The sequence below is a fragment of the Adelges cooleyi genome, unplaced genomic scaffold (genome assembly GCF_023614345.1).
Source record: "Adelges cooleyi isolate 19-005CV unplaced genomic scaffold, UGA_ACOO_1.1 ACOO_flye_CR_arks_rails_tigmint_CR_PRNA_247, whole genome shotgun sequence".
NCBI lineage: Eukaryota > Metazoa > Arthropoda > Insecta > Hemiptera > Adelgidae > Adelges > Adelges cooleyi.
Window position 1 is genome coordinate 12999494 of NW_026095912.1, and position 20637 is coordinate 13020130.

At 32.0% G+C, this 20637-nt stretch overlaps 1 protein-coding gene across 1 annotated transcript; it reads left to right on the plus strand.

Moving 5' to 3' along the window:
• The first annotated feature begins 1574 nt into the window (after positions 1 to 1574).
• On the plus strand, positions 1575 to 20617 carry LOC126836400 (phosphate carrier protein, mitochondrial-like). Its single transcript, XM_050569749.1, has 7 exons — positions 1575 to 1799; positions 4252 to 4412; positions 4472 to 4546; positions 4827 to 4988; positions 15649 to 15827; positions 20003 to 20190; positions 20254 to 20617. The coding sequence occupies exons 1-7, from the start codon at positions 1691 to 1693 to the stop codon at positions 20409 to 20411; spliced, it is 1032 nt and encodes a 343-aa protein (XP_050425706.1). The 5' UTR covers positions 1575 to 1690; the 3' UTR covers positions 20412 to 20617.
• Positions 20618 to 20637: the final 20 nt, after the last annotated feature.

Here is a 20637-nt window from a genome sequence, read left to right on the forward strand (position 1 = left end):
TGTTTTAAACGTTTTAAGTTTACTATATAATTACATTAATTTTATAATTTTCACAATACTAGTGGAGTGTAGTATTATTTTTATCTGCTTGCATTTCACAACCGCACTTCCCCTCCCATCATAACTTTTAAACTCTTATAACTTCAAAAATAGTTATCCGAAACTGGTTATCGACCAGTCAAAATGTGTAATACATTGTATGTATTATGATTACATATGTACATTAGTCTCTATTTAAAAAGGTAATAAAATATATACGTTACCATTTAAGTCTCAAAAGTTACTATCGAAAAAATTAAGTTGGGAGGGGGATGAAAACAAAAAAAAAAAATGTGAAAAATTATGATCACATTGTATAAAAACTATACGAAGAAAAAAAATTCAATTATTAATTAAACCCAGTGAGATATTGACTGGTTCATGTTAAAAGAATCACCCTGTACATATATATATATATGTATATATATGTTATTTTAATTAATTCATTTGTATTTGTTGAAACATACAGAATTCAGATTTTAATTTTTAAGGTATAATATAACAATAAATATAAAATACGTATTATTTTTAAGTATACATAACACTAAATATGTGCCCAAGGGTTTGCTCTGTAGCCTGTAGAGTTTGTTTGTAGAACGTTTTAAATAAAAAAAACAATGTTTTTAACATGTGTAAAACATAATTTTTTAACTATATTAAAAATAGTTCAAAACATTAAAAACATAGTTTTAAACAAAAAAAACGGAAGAAAAAATTTTTTTTATATTTTTTTTGGACTTGGGCGATGCTATATTCCGAAAATTTGTTGTGAAAGCACCTTGAGTTCACGATCACGTTGTGTTTAATAACTAATTATGATATTGTAACGGAACTTTTACTAAACAATTTTAATTTAAGTGTTCTTTTTCATAATATTCTTGAAACATTTTTTTTCAAATATTTAAGTACATAAAAACTGAATAAACAAATTCAAAACGGTATGAATTTCATTCAGTTTTTTTTACTGACTTGAGGTCGAAATTAAAAAACATTTTTTTTTGTTTTATTCTGAACATCATACTATACTTGTTCGATTCATAACTTTTTTTTAAACAATTTTTTTTTTTATGTAACCTTAAAGTTGGGCACTTTACTAAAATGTGATATATTTAAGAGCCTATAACTTTTTATCACACGAACCACAAATTCTGAAATTTGTACAGCACTTACTTATATGTATGCAGAACATTTGGTAAAAGTTTTGTAATGGAGTCGTTTTTTCACTAGGAGCTGTAAGATTTTGAATTTTCACAATCAGAATCGTTTATGTGTTTTTTTTTTTTTTTTTTAATAGATTGATATCGCGCAATCGTCTGCACTCGAATGTACTTCCGGCGGTGGAGATGACATTAATAATTGGCACAGGTATTGTGGTGATACAAACGGCGGAGTTAAAAATAAAGCATAAGACACAACAAACGGCCAACCGTATCGACAGGTCTATTTCTCACTAAACCGGCGGCATTGACATTCGTGTAATTTATTTAGGTCAATAAAAAAAAAAAAAAAAAAAGCAGAAAACTTTTTCGGATCGGTAAGATCTCGGCAATCCGGCCACGGTTAATCTTCCTTCAGTGTGCCACCGCAGTGTGACACCCAAACGTCTTACATCAACACACGCCCGTCCGGTTAGTCGCTTCTCGCTGTCGCCATGAATCCACCGTCTTCACGTCAAGCCATCGTCGGCGCCGCTTCCGAAGTCTCGCCGTTTTCCTCGCCGAACTTCGAGTCGGCCATGATGGCCGCGGCCGTCCCCGAAGGTAAGTGTGTTGCCCGCGGGAAGCGCATATACTTCTTAAACTTCACTCCGGCCGAGGGTGCCAAAAAAATTACTGCACTCAAACCTTTCTTCCTGCCAGAAACTTCAATAACTTTGTTATCCAAAACCGTTTTCTGGTTTCAAAAGTTGGTATAAAAATAATAAATTTTACGAGGCAATGAGAATTGTATAAAAAAAAACATTATTAAAAATAATTCGATTATTATTGAAACCCAATGAGCATTATGACCACAATGACCGAATTGCATTATTCTCACACAAGAAACCGCTTTTCTTCTAACGTTCTTTGTTCCACCGCTAGCGTCTATACTTGATAAACTTAACTAAAAATTGAGAACAATTTACTGAAAATGTTGACTGCTTAAGTTCAAAATTTAAGTTGAAAATTAATACCAAAATCCACCCTTCTTGACGTCCTAAATTTTGAACTTTAGACTTTAAATGTAATTATCCATAGCTGGTTATCGACCAATGCAAAATATTCAGCTAATTATTTGTAATTTAATATATCTATATGTTGTAATTTAAGTTTCAATGGTTGCTACAGCTCTGGAAAATACAAAACATTTAAATGTTTTGGCCTTTGGTTGAATACATTTCAATTGGATTTGAATTATATTAAAAATAAAAAGGGGTGCAGGTAAATTAATTAATTTTTCGATTTTGTGGGTTTTACTGTGAGTTTTACTATTTTACTGTGTTAGCTATTTCGAATTGTGAGTGACTTTTTTTTTCATAATCTAATCTGAAAAAAATTGCTGCTTGCTAATATTGTAATATATTTATTAATTCAATTATCAATACTAATAAGTGTATCATAATATACATATACTTGACAAGCTGCAGAACAACATTATAAAGGTTCTAATTTACTTTTGTTGGCAACCAATCTGTGCTTAAGCAATTGCCCTATTAATGAGCGCGTTTAACCTTTGAGTATAATTATTAATAATACAATATACCTACTCTTATAGTAGTAAAATGTGTAGCAAGAGTATGAAAACTCTTGTACTTACACAATATTGCCACTCTATATTTGATATATTTATATTTTGGCCTATATACAGTAGCAAGAAAAAAAGCAATAATACAGATTTTAAATATGATTAAAAACTACTTCATCAGTTTTCAATACAAATTGTATCTACTTTATAAAAATCATTTTTACTTCTATATTATATGAATATAATATTAAAATAATTCTCAATGTTGGGTCGGGCACTAAATTTTATTTCCAACTCTTTCAGGTTTTCAAAAATGTGATTCTTTAAAAAAAAAAACTACTAAATGTTTTCTCTTTTTTTTTTAAATATATTTTAAATAAGCTACGGCATTGGTATTAAAACCTCTTTGATTAGTTTATCTTTTTTTTTACTTGGACAAACTCAAAGTCGAATTAAAATTTAATTTAAAAGGAAACTCGATGAAAATATATCATTATATTGACTAAAATAATTACTCAAAGTCGACGATGGTATGATAAAATGAATACCGTGTAATGTTATGTATTTTGACAATTAATTACAAAAGGCTTTGATGTCGCTCCGCTGTCTTTGTTTTTGTCAAACTTATTATGATAGCAACGTGCAGGTATTAAACACAATTTCCAGAATTATTATTGCTTATACAAAACTTATTTGCTCATACACCAGTTGCTATTGATTAACGGATCACTGAAAATTGAAAATATATTGATATAATATTCGGTAAACATCTATATGTCAGTCTTCCAAGTTTATATTTAAGGAAAACCTTTGAACTGCTTTTACAACAACTGCAATGATGAAACGCTTTGGCCGCACTATTTTCATAAGTATTTCAGCGTTAAATCAACATTGATCCACCGATGACGGGTTTATGGGGCTACGATTATTTATACCGAGCTTAATCCATTAGAGTTTCAGTCGACACAAATAGATATCCTCGTATGAACTTTCAATGTTGAATCGTTAAAAAAAAAAATCAGTAGCTCAAATAGAAAAAAAAAATTCTAATATGCACAAGCAAAAGCCTCGGATTTATTAAGAACAACATTCCTGATATTATATTTTTATACAATTTATCCATTTTTATATTTGGTAACATTTTTTTGTTGTAAACTATTATGCTCTTTTTTGTTTTTTTTAAATATTTTATTCAAAGTAGTAAATTGTTAATTAAACCTTATTCAAGTCTAATACGTCAATTTATGGATAATAATATTTCCTAATTGTTGCCTTTAATGGCTAGAACGGTCATTAGTGTCTGCAGCTACTTTGGTACTTTTGAACTGAGTAATAAAACTGTTAAATGGGTTTTTTAAATTTCATTAAGCGCAAATAAAAAACACTACTAGTCGGTGCGAATTCGAGCTTTTATTCATAAAAAGAAACCCCTTTTTCATCTTGAAGTAATAATAATCACGTTCCATGTTTTACATATATTGTTGACAGACAGCTGTGCTTTTGGTTCCAACAAGTATTTTTTGCTTTGCGGTCTCGGTGGATTCCTGTCGTGCGGTATTACTCACACCATGGTCACTCCTTTGGACTTGGTCAAGTGCCGTTTGCAAGTCGACCAGGCCAAGTACAAAAACGTCGTCAACGGTTTCAAAGTAAGTAAGCTCGCCGCGGTCCGTAGTACGGGTCTTAGACAAATCTTGTTTTACTCCAGGTGACAATGGCCGAAGACGGACTCAGAGGTCTGGCCAAAGGATGGGCTCCGACGTTTTTGGGATACGCCGCTCAAGTACGTTCGCACACAATTTGCTGGCATGTACATACGGCAAGTGGAGTTTTTGACGGATTTGGTCGTCCCGGTCAATCGTTGCTCTGTCGAGGGGTTTTCGTTTTTATACTGTATTTTGGATACGACCAAAAGGGCTTGGTCCTTCGCGCCAGTACCGTGACGGACTCGACGTTTTGATCGTTTAAACGAAACCCGTCGAAAACTCCGCTCGTGCAAATGCAAATGCTAATTCAACACACGTGCACGACGTTAAAATTAACCGACACTTACGTCCAAACAGGGTTCGTTCAAGTTCGGTTTGTATGAAGTGTTCAAAGTGTACTACTCGGACATAATCGGCGAGGAGAACTCCTATTTGTACAGGACACCGTTGTACTTGGCAGCGTCCGCATCGGCTGAGTTTTTCGCCGACGTCGCCCTCAGCCCGATGGAAGCCGCTAAGGTGAGTGGTAGACAAAATTATACTTAAAAGCTCTAATTGAATCCCCCCTTTTCAAAATTGCAACACAAAGAGAAGATTCGGATGGATGGTAACGTTTGAAAGTCAAACACACTTATTTAGTATAAAGTTTTAAGGCAAAGACGGAAGTGCGACTAAAGTCAATTGACTAAAGTCATACTAAAGTTAATTGTTTCGTTTGAGTTTAGTCTGAATAGAGTTGTCGAGTCCGGGTATTCGTCGATTGGAAAAAAAAATAATACATTATTCGAATAACGTTATTTCAAAATTTTACAGTCTTGAGTTGGATAGCTAATAGTATTTTTAATAATCTGATATTCAAATAGTTTTTATTGCAACCACTATTTGCTTAAAAATCATCAAATACATAAAGATCTTTTTACTTTAACTAGTACCTTATTCGAATCGGTTTAGCAGTTAATTGATTAAGTTTTGCCCAGCTCCGCGTGTGGGTCATTATAACACATTTTTAGGTTGTCTTTGGAAAGTTACAATTCGGCGGTCGTTTGGGATCACTTTGGGAAGATTTGGGCTCTTAATGCTAATTATTAGGATATTTCGATTGATTTTTGTCTACAAAATGATGATCGGTACGAACAACGAGTGGGTTGCTATTATTTTTATATTGGAGTTCTCCAATATACAGTTCTGTCGACGGGCTGGTGTGGTTTATACGGTTTTCAATGTGCACTGTGACCGACGAATGTTTAATAATAATAATATTAATCAATTATTATTGGGGGAGGGTGAAAAAAAAAACGGTATTGTTAGGTGCAAAATTATACCGTCGCAAAAGTTTTAGTCAGGTCGTCACCGGCGTAGTCGGCGGAGGATTATAACAAAAAAAAACCCGTACACGTAGCAATTTTGAATTCCTGTAAAATACCGTACACGTTCGCATATTATATATTCGATTCGGTATTTCGCTTTAACAAAAAAATAAAAAAAGGGTGATCCGAACCCGCCGTTATATGGTTTTTTAACGGTCGGTTGTATTTTGAAAAGTTTTTAATTCAGCGCCTCCAATGAATAATGCATGCTGAGCTACATTTTTTAATAAATAATAATAAAAAAAATCATAACGCTGTGTATAATTCCTAAATCCGGATACAATCGTGCGCTGCGGAATCGTTCGATTAATTCCACAGGCGTACTTTTTATAGGTTGTCCGCCTACGGACTTGTTTTCGCCGATTGATTCCAAACGTTAAACTTTTTACAATTATGGAAAATGCCGAAAAATTGGGCAAAAACTTCTCTGAGAGTGAAAAATGTCTATTAATTGATCTCGTTGTGCTTCTAAAAAAAAATTACTCGTAATGCTCCAGTTGCATAATAACGCAAAGCTATTAAAATTTATAGTTCAGGCGATAGAGATGAACTTCTGAGGGTTTTATGTTTAATATTTTCACCAATCGTACGCACAATTATTACCATGAATGTTTCTTTGGACAATCTATTAATAAAGAATATCATAATGAAAAAGCATACTTAGGTTATTGGCAGCTAATTTATGCCTTCATGTCATACACGAACAAATTTATAATTACCTATTACTTGAAGTCTATATCATCATAGTCTTCAGTAGGATTCCTTCAGTATCTTTTAGTCGTCTTGGTCTTGGAAGATGAATTAAAAGTTCAGTTATCTGAATCGTCAGACGAATACGAAGATGACAATGACATTTTATTACAAAAAGTACCAAATTAAGTAATAAGTATTGTTATAAAAATATTAATAATAAAAGAAAAATGCATAATCCCACTAGTACAAGTCAATTGATTTTTCGTGATAGCAAAAAATATTAATTAAATATTTCATTGATAAAGAGACCGGATAAACCTTGCTGTACATTTTACAGAACTCAAATCAGACCTATAACTAATCCATTCGATAACTTTCAATTCAATTTTAGTATAGATTTTAAGCTTTAACATTTAATACTTTGCAACTATTTTATACTTTCAATACTTTTGAGTTAGAGATAAGAGATAGGAGATAAGAGATAAGAGATAAGAGATTAGAGCATATTTCAATATAAAAAATACCTTTTGGGTACAATATAATATTATGTATTGAATCGGTCCAGTAGTATAAGAAATATCGTGGCACTTTAGATACCAATTATTTTTTTTTTTAAAGTTACCTATTAAAATCTCAACCGGACGCCGGAAATTTGAGTTATGGTCAAGTTAATGATTAAAATAATATTTTACACACTCAAAAGTTGATAAATACAAAACCATAGTAATTATCACTTGTAAATATGCATTAAATACCGATCAAAATACAAAACTAAATATTTTTTATTCTCGGGCAATTAAAAAATTTGTATTTTCAGCAAGCGTTTGAGCGTTGAATACTTTATTTTGAAATATTCCAAATGAGTAAACTTGTACTACATAAAAAATAATTGTAAATTAAAAAAGATATATATAATATATTAAAAAAAACTACTCCCTTAGAAATTATTTTATCGTGCAGTGGTATATAAAATATAGATCCGTTATTTATGTATAACATTTAATAGATAAATTATATAAAGAAACAAATATTTAATATTTTTCGTGTCAACATCATAAATTAAAGCTTATAATAGTACTTTGCCTTTAGGGAAATAACGACACCATAGAGAATGTTTTTTTTTTTACTATTTACAAGTCAACTATAAAATAAACGAATATATGTAAATTTTTCATTTTTAGAATTCAATTTGCATGACAAAATTATTATTTTAATCGGTTTTATTCATCTATAAGTATTTTTAAATTACATTTAAGATTGCATCCCTTGTTTTATGCTTAAACAGAGTATTTTGTAGTAGAGCGCGATTAGGGATTGAAATTAAATTTTTGTTTTTCATACTATTCCAAAACGTTAAACGCACTTAAGATAGGTACTCAATATTTCACTATTTAGTGTTTTATTTGTTTTTACCGTAGTGAACATTATTATTTATTTTCCAGAATTCAGTTGTCGGCATTTTTTGAAAGTAAACTCAAGTTAGACGTCTGTTAAGTCAAACATGGATTTCTAAATGTTATTAAATATTTACAGCAAGTTGCTCTAAATAAGGTTTAGTAAACGTAGGTACAGCCCAACAAAGTTTGTCAGTTTAGTGGAAAACTAATATTAAACTAAATAATTAGCCGGTAGTTTAAAGAAGAAAAAAATCCATTTTCTATAGCCTAAAGAAAGATAGCGTTTTGAAGCGAGTAAAGTAACACAGCTACAGAGAGTTTATTTAGTCGATCGATCAAAGTATTGTTTACTGTTTTTTGATTATAATTTCTTAATGTTCAGTATAGAAATTCAATTAAACAGTATCCGATATTATGTATTATCACAGACTTAAGGCAGCTGACAATCGTTCAGGTGTCAAATGTCGTTTGGCAAAAGTATCTGGGCTCTGGATAACAAATGTATTATTCATGGTTCGATCCGTTGTTGACCTTTTCAATATTGAAATGCCAAACGGCCAAGTGTAATGCGTTTTCGATTGGCCGGCCGAGCACATTTGTTATGCACGAAGGTATTAAATAATCAATAGCTAGGCGGAGAATAGGGAAATAATTAAGTACTTAGGCCCCTGCCGTCGGGGTGCATATTAAATTATTCAGACGTTTAATTATACATTCGCCGTACCCCGAAATTAAAAGACCCTTAATAATAATTATTGTATTTATTCAACAAAAACATTGTCGTTCGTTTTAAATACCTACTTGGTTTTTTTTTTTTTGGTGGGGGGGGGGGGGGGGTTCTAATAAGCGGTAAAATTATCGTGTGGGTTTAAGAAAGAAAGAAATTAAAAAAAAAAAAATACCCCCGTTAAAATTAGAAGAAAACAATGTCTCGTGGCAAAATAAAATTTACATAAAATATTTTTTTGCTTATTTACCCAAAAAATGGTTGTGCCGATAAATAACGACCGCGCGTACACTAAATCGTGCCTAAAAATACTTAAGTATTTATTTTTGTACAATACATATATGTATATATACTTAAGTAAGTAGATTGCGAGTTGATATAATCGTATTGTGCTAACGTATATTATAAAATAGTATGTATAGTTAATTTATGTTTTGATATTTATCGCTATTTTATTAACGGTATTTCGACGGACTTGAGCGGTTTAAAAATACTTTTTTAAATTTTTTTAATGTCTTTACAACCAGACTACCTATAAGTGGGGCAATTGGTTGGTTTTACGAATAAAAAATAGATTCTAACAGTGTTCTCGGCTAAATAAACAAATTGTATTGCATTTTAATACTACTCAAAATCAAACGAACACTTGTCGTCATCTATTTGTAAATTATTGACCACCGTAATAAACTACCTTTTGTTAAACATTATATTTTGTTTAATTAACATGTGTTTAGTTTACAAGTGTTGCCCAATCGTTGTTTTATATTAAGGTTATTACCAGTATACTGGTTATCGAATAAATGGTATCAACGCTATTATATTATCATTCAGACAGCCAGTTTCACCAACTATTGTTAAATACACTCTTAACACAATGTTAGTTCACAATTCGTTTAAATTTAACATCTGGTTAGTTAAATGAAATAAGTTTCACCATGACATTATTATTGTTAAATTCTATTTGTTAAGTTAAACAAAACGTCAGTTGGGTTACTAAAGCGGTTACCTCGATTCCAACGTTCTCATTGGTTATTAAGATATATGTGATAACTGATAAGTGATTGTATTATTTAATTTGTCAGTTTGTTATTATTTGGCATTTTGTTTTACTTTCTTTTAACGTTTCGGTTTATACTTCATATATAATTTTGCTAACACATTGTTTAGATAGTTTATTCTTTTTTAAAAATAATTTGTCATCAAGGTCATTAAAATATTTTTTTCTATTTTAAAGGCATAAAAAAAAGTAGATAGTGATAAGAATTATTTCTATTCTTATACTCAGGACAGGCAAGAAGACATAATTAATACTATCGAAATTACAAAATACAATAAATTATGATATTTGAACCTATAATATAAGTCTGTTCAATTTCTTTTTACCTAATCTACTTACATAAAATAACTTCTGCTTACCTAATAAAGGGATATCAAAGTTACTTTTTTATTGTTCTTTAAATACTCAATATAAAGAAGTTCCTCATTAAATGTGTAATTTATTATTATATATTACTAGTATATTGAGTCACAAAAATTATAAAACAATTTCTGAATTATAATAATATAAATAATATTATATATAAGTACTACGATACATTTTAACATGCCGATTAACTTTTTAACAAGCCGATTTCGGGTGATTAATTTATCAATTGTTTTAACAATGTGTTAACGCCAACAAATCTCGATGAAAACCAATTTTCACTAACTAGTTGTTAAATATAATTAACAATAAGTTAAGTTCAGTGTTAATCACTGGTGCGGTACCCTATGTGTTTTTTTTAAGTTTATTTTTTTTGTGTCAGGAACAAATCTTCAAAAAAAAAATATTCCAATTAGTTCCAAATTTGTATGGACTATTCTTTAGGCACAGTACTACCGATAAACGTTGACAAACCAAAACTGTATCAAAAATACTCTTCCCAAAAAGGGGTAGGAATTTTTTCTATATTAAGCTTTTTAAGGTGAGATTTTAGGGTTTAAGGTCTGAAAATTAGACCAAAAGTAAATCTAGAACGAGCCTTAAAATTAACCATCTTCATTTCGTCTTGGAACGCATTGAAGATACAAAGTCCATTAGTCGTTAGGCAAGTGAACTCACAGCCCGTAGGACATGGGGAAATTCTGAACATTGTGTAAATTTGTCCGACAGGAAAAATAAAATAAACAAAAAGCGGAGACGCGGTTTACGCGAGTTTGAATGATACAATTTGTTTTTTGTATATAAATAAATATTGAACACTTCTCACAGTAAACCGAACAGCAGATCTGTATCCTCGAGGGACGGTGTTGCGAGTTAACAACGTAATACTGTATCTATTATTCAAGTGGGTTTTCGCGTTTACCATCGTGTTGCACTGTATTCATGAATGAACCACTGCGAATACTAAAAAAAAAAAATAAAAAACTCCCTTATACATTTTTAAATTCGACGTAAGATTGCTTAATCAAAACAGAGTCGTTGAATATTTCAAGTGTCCGTTGGTGAACACAAGAAAAAGAAACTGCTGATTTCGACGATGATTTTTTGGATTCCGATGGCGGGTTGCACCAAATATTTACACAGAGACAAACTCGTTTAACTGGAAATGAAATAAATTCTGTTGCATAAACCATGTTTTAAATTGTATCTGTTGTCAAAAATGTACCTACTTTATCACGAGTTAAATAATTACAGGGTCGTTTATCGCGGTGTAAAAATGTATGTATAGTTAAATTTCGTTATCAATGATTTGCGTTAAAGTGGTGATAATGGAAATGTGCGTTATCAGTTTATCATTGATTTGGCCCTGTATGATAATAGTATTACATCCTACTGCTGATACCATTTATTCGATAACCAGTTTACTGGTAATAACCTGAATATAGAACAACGATTGAGCAACACTCGTAAGTTTAACACATGTTAGTTTAACAAAAGTTAGTTTATTAGGCTGGTAAATAATTTATCAATAAATAACAACAAGTTTGGTGTAACCGGGCATGAGTCGATTGAAAACAAGTATTCGGTAAATAGTAATTAGGTTTTAGATATTCACCGCTTCGAGGTCGCAAGAATCGCGGATGAAATTCAAGTACTCGAGATCAGGTTAAATTAACATATTTGTTGGAAGTAGTTCGAAACCGCAGTTAGCAGTCCAGTTGAAATCCCCTAAAACTACTTTGTACGCACATACAATATTCAACGGTGACAATGGATTTGATTTAATAGTCAATAATGACCCTTTACAGTATAATACTCTGCCGCCACTGGTAATTGACCCGTTTCGCGGATTCTCGGGACTCTTTTATTTAAACCACCCATCCTGTTGGGCTCCTCGAGATTTGTCAGGGAGTCGCATAAGTAAAATGTTGCGAAGGAAGTAACTATTTTCTAAGTTGTAAGAGTTTTAAAAGTTAAGACGGGGGGGGGGGAGATAAAAATAATACTACTGTCCACCTTTCCTCCTGCCCTAAACTTGAAACATCAATAACTAGGTAAGTTTATACAAAAATGATTAGTTTGGTGGGAAATGAGAAGTTGTGGAGATCACATGAACCGAACGCACTCGTTAAAACGGTATTATTATTTTAAGTGGGTGTTTTATATTTATTTTAGTCGGCAATGAATAAAACATAATTTTATTGGCGAAGATCTTAGGTTTTGCGAGTAAAAAGAATAACAACAATAGCCCGGTTTGGCGGAAACGATCACCCTCGCCGTTGTTACGCTCAGACACACTCGGCAGTTCAAGAAAACGATAGCTGTTAACAATATCATGGAAATGAAATCAGCATAGGAGCAGAGCACAACTTGTACAGCCCGCCAGGGCAGGGTAAAAGTATATATTTTAAACGTCACGTTTCAGGAAGAGGCTGCGGAAATAATATTTTTTTATGGAATCGTCCGGGAAATAAAAAATCGGTGCCAAAAAAAAAAGAATAGCATCGGCTTCAGCCCCCCTCTCCCCTGCCTCCCAGCTGTGATTCTCGGTCGGTATATGCAATAATAATAATAAAAAATTGCTTTACGAGGAGGCGAGTAAAAGTTTCAGTAAAAGAAAAAAAATAGAGTTCTCATCAAAAGACGAGCGTTTTCTAGTAATTTGTACACTAGGTACACTATACAAAATCAACATTTTAATATTGGTTAATAATTTCAAAGAGATTGCATTTCCCGCCAAAACTACTACTGAACTGGTGATACCAAAGAATTGCATTTTTCCATGAGTTACCATATTACGTTAATGTAAACGTACCGCCCATTGCTGCCAACTTAAAAATATGTCTTTTATCATGTTTTTAACGACAAACAACACTATTAAAGTTGTCACATGAAATACTTCTACGAGCAAGTCGTGTAAGAATAGGTGTTCGACTTAAAATAATTTACATATTTATTAGAACACCATGCTGGCACTAATGTTTGTTGTCATTAAATACAAACACATGCGGTTGTACATATTGTATTGCAGTAATTGTGTCCAGTATTTTTTTATTTTACAATTATTTAATAATTTTTTTACTGAAACTAATAATTAAACAAGTCAAGACCTAAAAACTTATAAACTATTTTATCATCTAATATAATACAAGGCAATGGTGTAACGGCCATGTTAACGGTAGTGTTTGGTCGGCCCACGAGGTATCCAAAAATAGCTTGTGAAATTTGATAGTGTCCAAGAAAGAAAAAATTATAGGTAGGTACAGAATGAATCCTAATCGTTCCCCGGCGGCCAACCTGAAACTTAACCCTCTTTGTTTATTTTTATTTTTCCTTGATAAAATCAGCCGGAGGACCTGCCTCAATGGCAAACTTTTGTCCGTGATTTTCCATTGTCAACTGCAACCTTTTCTGGCCAATATCGCGGCTTTGCCTATTGTCCCGTTAGGACCACTGGGCATAAATGAAAAAAAAAAAAACGGAAACCGACCTTATTTTTCTCTATTCGAAAAAAGAACGTTCGTGTATTTTCTTTGTGTTCGTCGGTCGTACGAGGCACGTTAAGTCATTGATTATTATTCACAGGAAACGAGTACCTAGGTAATTACTAATGTGTGAAAACTAATCAATCTGGCCATAAAGTAACGCGAAAGTTAATTAATGACGTCCATTAATATTGTTTAGGCTGACAAAGGTGGTTTTTTTTCGCGGAATGCCTTTAAATTAAAACGAAAAATGGTTTGATCGAAAGAAGCGAACAGCGAATTATTATTACTTTCGGTCGATCGAAATCGAATAATAAAACATAATATTTTATAAACGCCGTACAAAAAAAAGTATAAAGACCTTTCGAGGTTTGTTTCACAATTATTTACGAGCTGTACAATATTTCAATGGAATGAAATCGCAAGAAAATCGAGACGAAGCAGTACAAGCGAGTGAGCCCGGTGAAATAAGCCTTGGTTTTCATCAGTATATTATTGTATAATATTTTCGCTATTAATTGTGCTTTACCTTTGTTGTCTGTGTGGTTTATTCCAATCACAAGTAGAAATCGAGGAACAAAAAAAATATATATATAATAATATGTATCATAACGATAAGAGACCAATCACATTTTTCGATTCACCTAACCTAATATTATCGTTTAGGAGCTTTGGTTTAAAGTTAATATTATTTACAGTTAAGAGCGTAGCTGTCCGTCAACAACGCATTAACACGTCGGTTAAAAGGGAATTGATGTACATTTATGAATTGATAGGAATAATATTGTTTCTTACCAAAAAAAAAAATGTATAAAAGAAGTTTTGGGAAATAATTGTTTTTATTCGAAATGAGACAATATTGTACTTTGTGGTTCAAAGTATAATATTGTCTTATTAGATTTGACTGAGAAATGAGACATAATTGGTGACAAGTTTGGAATTATTACTTGATTATTTTACATTCTACACATATATTTTTTCATTTTTTACAATGCAAAAGATATCAAAAAATAGGTTTACCTGGGTTTTTCCAAACATATTTGATATTATTTTTTGCATATTATATTATATTAATATAATACATACAGAGCGTCCCACAAAGATAAGACAAATGAACTTTTGTTCTAGTAATTTTTTTTAAAATTACTTTTTATACTCATTTGCGCTATAAGCACTACGTTATTTTGTTACACTTATTTAAAAAAATTCAAGACATCCATTTTATTAAGAATAATTTGCTGGACATTTTGACTGGTCGGCAACTAGTTTTGGATAATTACTTTTAAAGTTACTTAAAAATTACAGGGCAGGATGGGAGATGGAATACGGTAGATGCAGATAAAAATAACTATCTACCGCACTCCACCTACCATTTAATAACTGGAAAAGTAATAATCCAAAACCGGTTATGGACCAGTCAAAATTCTCAGCAAATCATTCTCAACAAAATGACATGTTGAATTTTTGAAAAAAATAAAAAAAGTTGCGTTTTACCGGTTGGAACAAAATTCTTGCGGTTTTTCTTGCTGCGATAAATAACGCGTTTATCAGCTGGCAGAAGAGATAAAAAGTCTGATAACGCGTTGAACTTTTTTATGCGTTGGAAAAGCATACAATTATTCAAGAGTGCGGGCTCTTTAACAAAGTGTTTTTTTATTTTTCGTTGTGCGTTCCGGCGGTTGTTCAAAAGCCGTACAAACACATTATTGTTATACTTAAGCGCAAAATATATTTTCACCTTGGCGGCGGCCGACAAACACGCTTGCTTGCGGTTCTTCATCTCTCCGTCCAAACGCTTTGGGAGCTCTATATTGCCTCTCCCGTCATCCAACAAAGTATTTATTTCATGTTTTTTTCTTATTAAAATATAGTATCGTTAAGCGCGGACCCCAACGCACCCCCCCCCCCTGTTCTTTGTTGGTTTTTTTTGTTGAAATTTCTACCCGTGAGAAAACGGGACATGTGCACCGCGTTACACACGGCCCACCGGTTCGGCAATTCAATAAATATTTATGTTGGCAAACGTTTGGTATAATATGAATATATATATTTTTTTTTTTTTACATTTGCTTTCCCTACGCCCCCAGGTCCGCATCCAGACGCAACCGGGATTCGCCAACACGTTGCGGGAAGCGTTGCCGAAAATTTACCAATCCGAAGGGTTCAACGGGTTCTACAAGAGTCTGGTGCCGTTGTGGATGAGACAAATGCCGTACACCATGATGAAGTTCGCCTGCTTCGAAAAGACCATCGAGTTGCTGTACCAGTGAGTAGCAATACCTTTCGGTTACTTCTAGGTAGGGGGGGGGGTGCCATAAATCGACGGTTCCTGGATGACTGACAAGCCCCAATCAGCCCCAAAAAGATACAGACAATCAGCTGGACATAAGACATCCGGTGACATCCAGAGTAATAAGAATTCGTGGAAAATTGAGATCACACGAAAACACTATGGAACAAAAAAAGTTTAATTACTAATCAAACCCAATGAGATATTGAGTGGTTCACGATAAAATGATCACCTTGTATAACCTTGTGGTTATATCCTAACCTTTATACGGCCATCATAATTTTCGAAAACATGTTTGGCAAACAATACTATTAGATATTGAATCGATACCCATGCTATGTCTCAGTACTCAGGTTGGTTAGATTCGAATTGGTCAGGTTAAAGTTTAAGTTAGATTTGGACTGACTTTAAAAATATATACACTACGTCGTCTATCACTAAGAATAAAATTATTGTGTTGGTGAAGATTACATTTCGTTTAAGATATAAAATGAACACGGGGAAATTCAAACATAATATTTCACTAGGAAACTTGATGGTACAGTTGGGTTTTTTTATGAGTACAGTAGATTCAATGTGAAATTTAAATAAAGATATACGTCGAGGCAGGTTATTAATTTTATCATCATTATAAAAGTTACCATATGGAGGACCGTTTAAGTTGTATAATTAAAAAACAAGATTTAAAACATGGCAAATATGTTTTAAATTGGTCTCGTAACTTAATACGTTTTTTCTTGGAATGTGTTTCTTAAATATGTTTCAGTGATCTTTGTGCCGGTAAAATTGTCGAGACCTTTTATCACATTGTCCTTGTACAATGGTGACTATCAAAATAGTTATACTAGGTACACAACATTTTGTGAAAATCATTTTCGCAACGCCTTTCGTTTCAAATTGATTTATGTTTAGCATTCGTAGTGCCCGCTCCGATTTGTTGGTAGCAGATCCAAAAATATGATGAACGAGCAACGTTAAAGTACTAAGGAGTGTACCAATGTTTTTCTGCGATGGATAGATTCGAATAAATCACACTCCGAGTCTTAACGTTTAACCGAGTCAAATATTGTTGTGTTTTATAAAGCAGTTTGTTTTTCCCATTACGTCAGCTACAAGTGTTCTTATTTTCGGCTTCGATACACAGCGGAATAGTGTTGGTTTTAAGGTGCAATATTAGTTTTTCCTTATTGTTTACCCGAGGTTGGGTCTTAACACCTGAACCGATCTCTTCACGAAAGTTGTAAACGAGTGTACGAAGAATTTCTACATTTTTTTTGCGGTTAAATCCCTTTATTTTTAAAAATTTTATATCGGCTTCAATGACCAAGTCAGACACTTAAGACCTAACCTAAATTAAATGGCTTACTTGTCACGTTGGGCAACTACTATTTGCATATTCCAACCCTTTAAGTATAATTTTTTAAACGAGTAGTTTTCATAAATGTAAATAATGTTACTACAATAATTAACAACTTTGTCTTATCTCTCTATCTTATCAATGTTTTAAATGAATATAATTTTTTTATTCTTATGATTTTAATAATTGAGTAAAAACACGTTAAGACGTGAGCTATAACATTTCGTACTGCGGTTATGATTTAACATAAAAAACATCCAAGTTCCTAATTATCTACTTGAATTAATAACAATGGTAGGTTTAATTCTCAACCACAATGGAAGGGAAAATACTAAGGCAGTCGTTTATGAAACAAATTCAGTTGGATGTAAGACAGCAATCCTATTAGGTTGTCGCTACACTTACAGAAGAGTAATAGAATATTAAATCATTTAACTCAATCTATGAATTAAAAAAAAAAATACATTTAACACCTTTTGAAAAAAATCGCAAACATTCAGAGGAAATCCGATAGAAAATAAAATGTAGTGATAAGAATGTTTATTGATAAAAGAACGTGAGTTGATAAGAGATATGATGTGATAAGAACTGATAGGGGACAATGAACTGAAAAGTGATAAGAACTTATCAAATTTAGTATATTTATTTTGATACTTTAGTTTTAGTCGCTGGCACACATAACATAAAACATTTTGTTTTTATTTTCTTATAACTCAATTATTTATTATGCTAGGTGTATCGGTTTGACCAAATTTCTTTTGCTCATTGATAATAAACTGTAATTATTACGTTTTAATATACTTGACGATTGCTTTATATGTAAGACTTTGTCGGAATACATACTATAATCTAATATAATAATATTATTGTTTGACTTTTGACAAAACAAAAAATTCCAGAATAATAATTGTTTCATTACACGTTTACCAAAGTAACTTCATAGAAACAAAAAAACAAATATTCCAATTGAATTTTAATTACTGAACTAGCATTTGTTGATGATGGTTCACCACGAAATGCATGTTATAAATTAATAATAAGGCCAGCATGTTTCGAGTATTTGCTTCCCGGTAGCCGTTTGTATATTATGTAAATTATACCAATTTATATTAATTCAATTTGCACAAGAAAAAATGCACTTAGGTTGATTTATATTTTTATAAATTATCATACTTTTACATGTTTGTTTTAATGAACATACAATGCGATTCTATACTTGAACGTAAAACATAAAAAAAAAAATAGTGGAATATATTAAAGTTTCTATTTATTATTCATTAGAAAAATATCGAATAATACGATACATCATGTTTTTTTTGGCTTTGTAATTTAATTATTTCAAATGACAAAACTGACTCAATTGAACTTATTCTATAACTTATAATAACATTAAAAAAATATACTACTCATCGATTAACTTATATATTTTATAAAATCTTACACACTGTATTTGTTTTATAATATCGAGTTCGGGAGTTGATTGATTGGACTTAGATCGAAACGATAGCAAATGATTTGTTGGTAAATTAAATGTTTATCTTCGAAAAGTTTCAGTAGAACAAATGCCTTACTGTAACAACATAATTGTCTTATTATATATTATACGATAAGATATTCATCAACAGTAGTGTAAAGAAAAGGTTAGCCGGGCAAACAACGGCTCGCAACCGTCGCTTATCTACTGAAAATAATTTATATAATATATATGTATACCTCTACGATGAGATTGAAATATTTTATAACAAAACGAGCTCGTTTTGCATAATCTGATTTGGGGGAAAAATTGCCAATTAAAATATACAAAAAGATCAAAGCAAATAGGAGTTTAAAAAAAGAGAAAAAACTGCAGTCTGTGCCACGTTTTTTTAAAATATTTTCTTTTTCTTTATTTAATACATGCATTATAATGAAAAAACATGAATATAATTTTTTCTTTTTACAACCGAGGAAAATTTTAAATTATTAAATATAATTATTTTCCTTTTTATCTTTTGTGTAGTACAACAACAGTCGTATAATCTTTTGTACACTATACAAAAGTTTCACAGTCTTAACAGAATGTTTATATTATAAACATATTTATATTATTAATGTTAATATCAATAATAAAACGGAAAGCTTATAAGGGAGTGTTCTTGATTTCTAATCAAATGGGAAATTTTACATCTAGCGCAGGAGATTTAAAATAGGCAGCCATTATCAGCCGTCTCTTATCATTATTCTTTTATCAGGAGCCGTTATCAGATTTCTCTTTTTACTGATCTGTTTATTATCAAGAACATACTAGATAATATAAGGATGGATAGGACACGCCAAAGATAGTACTGTAAGAAGTCGCGGTCATTTTTGAGGAAGATATAAAGGTTAAACTGATTTGAGAGAGACAAACGGTAAGATGGTTTTCTTAAGGTTATGAGTATAACAATTAGTATACGATCAACACAATAATATAAACGTTTCTATTACAACCAATGTAGAAAATAACAGCTATATTATTATTTGTATTCGTTAATTTCTTAACATTTTTCGACTTTTGAAAATAAACGACCCCGTATGACCTTTAAAATGTTATCATTTTATTCTCAGGCGGTAAGCTTCACGCGCTGTCCGTTCTTTCATTATCTTTGTTCAGGAGCCATTATCAGCTGTTTCTTATCACTGGTCCATTATCAGCTGTTTCTTATCACCGTCGTGTGAAAACTGTGACGGGAAATTATCGACACGGAAATAAAAGATTGAATCCCAACCTTGAAACGTATCTATACGTAAATAATTCTAATGTTTCTTGTTTTAGACACGTGGTGCCGAAACCTAGGTCCGAATGCACTAAGGGCGAACAGCTGATCGTCACTTCGGCTGCCGGTTACATAGCTGGAGTTTTCTGCGCTGTTGTATCGCATCCGGCCGACACGTTGGTCTCCAAGTTGAACCAAGCCAAGGGCGCGTCCGCAGGCGACATCGTCAAGAAAATCGGCTTCATGGGTAAGAGGTTTAGCCGGAAACAAAGTTAAATCGTGAAAACACAATGATTTTTCTCGCGCACAGGATTGTGGCAAGGATTGGGACCCAGGATCATAATGGTCGGTACGCTGACGTCGGCTCAGTGGTTCATCTACGACGCGGTCAAAGTGTCTTTGAGGTTGCCCAGACCACCACCACCGGAAATGCCGGAATCTCTAAAAAAGAAGATGGCACAACAGTAACGCCGTCCGTCATAGTTGTTTACGGTTAGAAAAATAATATAATAATGTTTTTTTGAAGAAAAAAAAAACGAAAAGTTGTATATCATATTATATTTTATTTATTACATTTTACGTTTGCTGTGTCCAAAATGCAATTAAATATTGTTCGAAACTGTAATGCAATCAATTTGTTTTTATTATTTAGACATAAACGTTTTATTTATTTACGCGGTATTTTTTAATTTTA